The 1842-nt window shown below is 52.9% G+C and overlaps 1 protein-coding gene across 1 annotated transcript; it reads right to left on the reverse strand.

The window, feature by feature from the left end:
- Positions 1-22: 22 nt before the first annotated feature.
- LOC105298081 (DNA dC->dU-editing enzyme APOBEC-3A-like) lies at positions 23-1836 on the reverse strand. The gene is made up of 3 exons (XM_011369102.2): positions 1041-1836; positions 516-631; positions 23-251 (listed from the first exon to the last, which is right to left on the reverse strand). The coding sequence occupies exons 1-3, from the start codon at positions 1261-1263 to the stop codon at positions 237-239; spliced, it is 354 nt and encodes a 117-aa protein (XP_011367404.1). The 5' UTR covers positions 1264-1836; the 3' UTR covers positions 23-236.
- Between the last annotated feature and the right edge of the window lie 6 nt (positions 1837-1842).

The following is a 1842-nucleotide window of genomic DNA, read 5'->3' on the forward strand; positions in this document are numbered from 1 at the left end:
CTATTGAGTAGAAAAACTTGCTAATATTTAGATTTTGAACATAACAGATTTTTGAAAAGTAAGTCTATCAGATTAAAAAAAATAATAATTTCTTATGAACTCATTGCATTTTGCTGGGATGTTTTGATCAATGGGACATGTTGGTGGATGGCAAGTTCCCTTTCTTTAAAAAAGTGTTTTGTTCTGCTGTTCCACAGAGGTCTTCCGCTTTCTTTAGCGAGATTGCGGTCCATCCTTCAGTCTTCCTGATTCTGGAAGGAGATGAACGTAGCAGGGTGTTGGGAAGATGAACAGGGACGAGGTCCGGGGCAGAGACAGAGACAAGGAAGGAAGGAGGGACACAAGGAGGTGAGGAAGCTCAGACTCCTTGTGAGAGGGGAAGGGAGGGATGCAGCTGGTGCCCCAGGAGGGAGCAGGTGACCCAGAGGAGGCTGTGAATAAAGGGAAAGAAAACCCAGGGAGAGAGGTGAGGGGGGAGGTGGGCAGGGGGGCAGCTGGGAGGGAGCCGCCCTCACCTGGAGAATGTCCTCCAGCGTGTTAGAGAGATTTTTGCTGTTTTTATTCAAGTCATTCCAGGGGCAGAAGGATCTTCCCTGGTGGAACACGAAGTCGTTCAAGCAGTGCTTAAACTCTGAAACGGGACAGGAGGAATCAAGGCAAGCTCCAGCTCTGAGAATGGGGAAGGGACTACGAGGTGCCTGAGTCTTAAGAGACACGTTCTCGCCATCGGCATTTCCCTGCCTCCTCTTTCCTCCCTCAAATTCCTGTTTCCAACCGGAATCTGAGGCAGTCCAATTCTACCTCATCCTGGAAGCCACCAAGGCCTTCTAGCATGAGTACCCACCTCCCTCCATGGCCCAGGCTCGCCTCTCTCCCCTGAACTCTCTCTCCAAGCAGACTCTCCAGCCCTCCCCAGAGTCCAGCCTCACCTCTGCAGGCAGCAAAGAGAGGCTACTCTCCCTGGGGCATCCTAGGTTCCCCCTACCTGATCCCAGTCCCTCCCACAGCCCTGCCCCTGCCCCAGCTCCCTCTGCTCTCACCATAATAGGACATGATGGCCACATGGACGCCGGCGTCATGCAGTTTGCGAAGACCCTGCCGGTATTGCAAAATATCGGAGTGGTAGAGGCGGGCAGCGAAGATGATCAACTCTACGTCCTTGTGCTCCCTCAGGAACTTGACCACCTCATCCACACATGCGAAGCAAGGACTCCAGGATATGTACCAGGTGACACGATATTTCTCACCTGAGGACAGCAGCATGTCCAAGGACACCTTCTCGGTGCGGAACCAAGAGAGGAAGCAGAGTTCTGTGTGACGCCTCTTCTTGGAAAAGAACTGGGAGAGATGGAGAAGGGAGGGGGACACTCTGGGCTGGCAGAGCAGGCGTGTGGCAGGGCTGGGGGCGTGGGGACGAGGGGCCGGGGAGCAATAGTCTCAGAGGCATGTTACTGAGCGGTTGATTGGTTTTCTTAATCTCTCCCCTCCCCTCTGTTTTCACGTAGTCTTCCTTGCCACACTCATCCACTCGTTCATTCATTCCGACATTCGTTATCCCAGTCATTCATGCTACATGCATTCCGAGTGCCTGCTCCGGGCCAGGCCTCTGGGGTGCAGGCTTGTTCCCTGGGCGCTGTCTGCCGGGGAAGGCCACAGAGCTGCGCTGTCCACCGGGGAGCAGCCGGCCACGCGTGTCCACCACGCTCTTGAAATGTGGCAAGTATGAAATACGCATCTCCTCTCAAGGACTTAGCATGAGGAAAGAAGGTCAACTCTCCCGTGAAGAACTCTTGTATGAATTCTTATTCATTACATGTTGAAATAAGATCTGAGAGATGTTAC

The sequence above is a fragment of the Pteropus vampyrus genome, unplaced genomic scaffold (assembly GCF_000151845.1).
Source record: "Pteropus vampyrus isolate Shadow unplaced genomic scaffold, Pvam_2.0 Scaffold145, whole genome shotgun sequence".
In the NCBI taxonomy this organism is placed as follows: Eukaryota; Metazoa; Chordata; class Mammalia; order Chiroptera; family Pteropodidae; genus Pteropus; species Pteropus vampyrus.

Coding starts and splice junctions, on each gene's coding strand:
- LOC105298081 (XM_011369102.2), bottom strand. CDS start 1,263: ATGCTGCTGTCCTCAGGTGAGAAATATCGTGTCACCTGGTACATATCC. Junction 632..1,040: donor GGCCATCATGTCCTATTATG/GTGAGAGCAGAG, acceptor GTCCCGTTTCAG/AGTTTAAGCACTGCTTGAAC.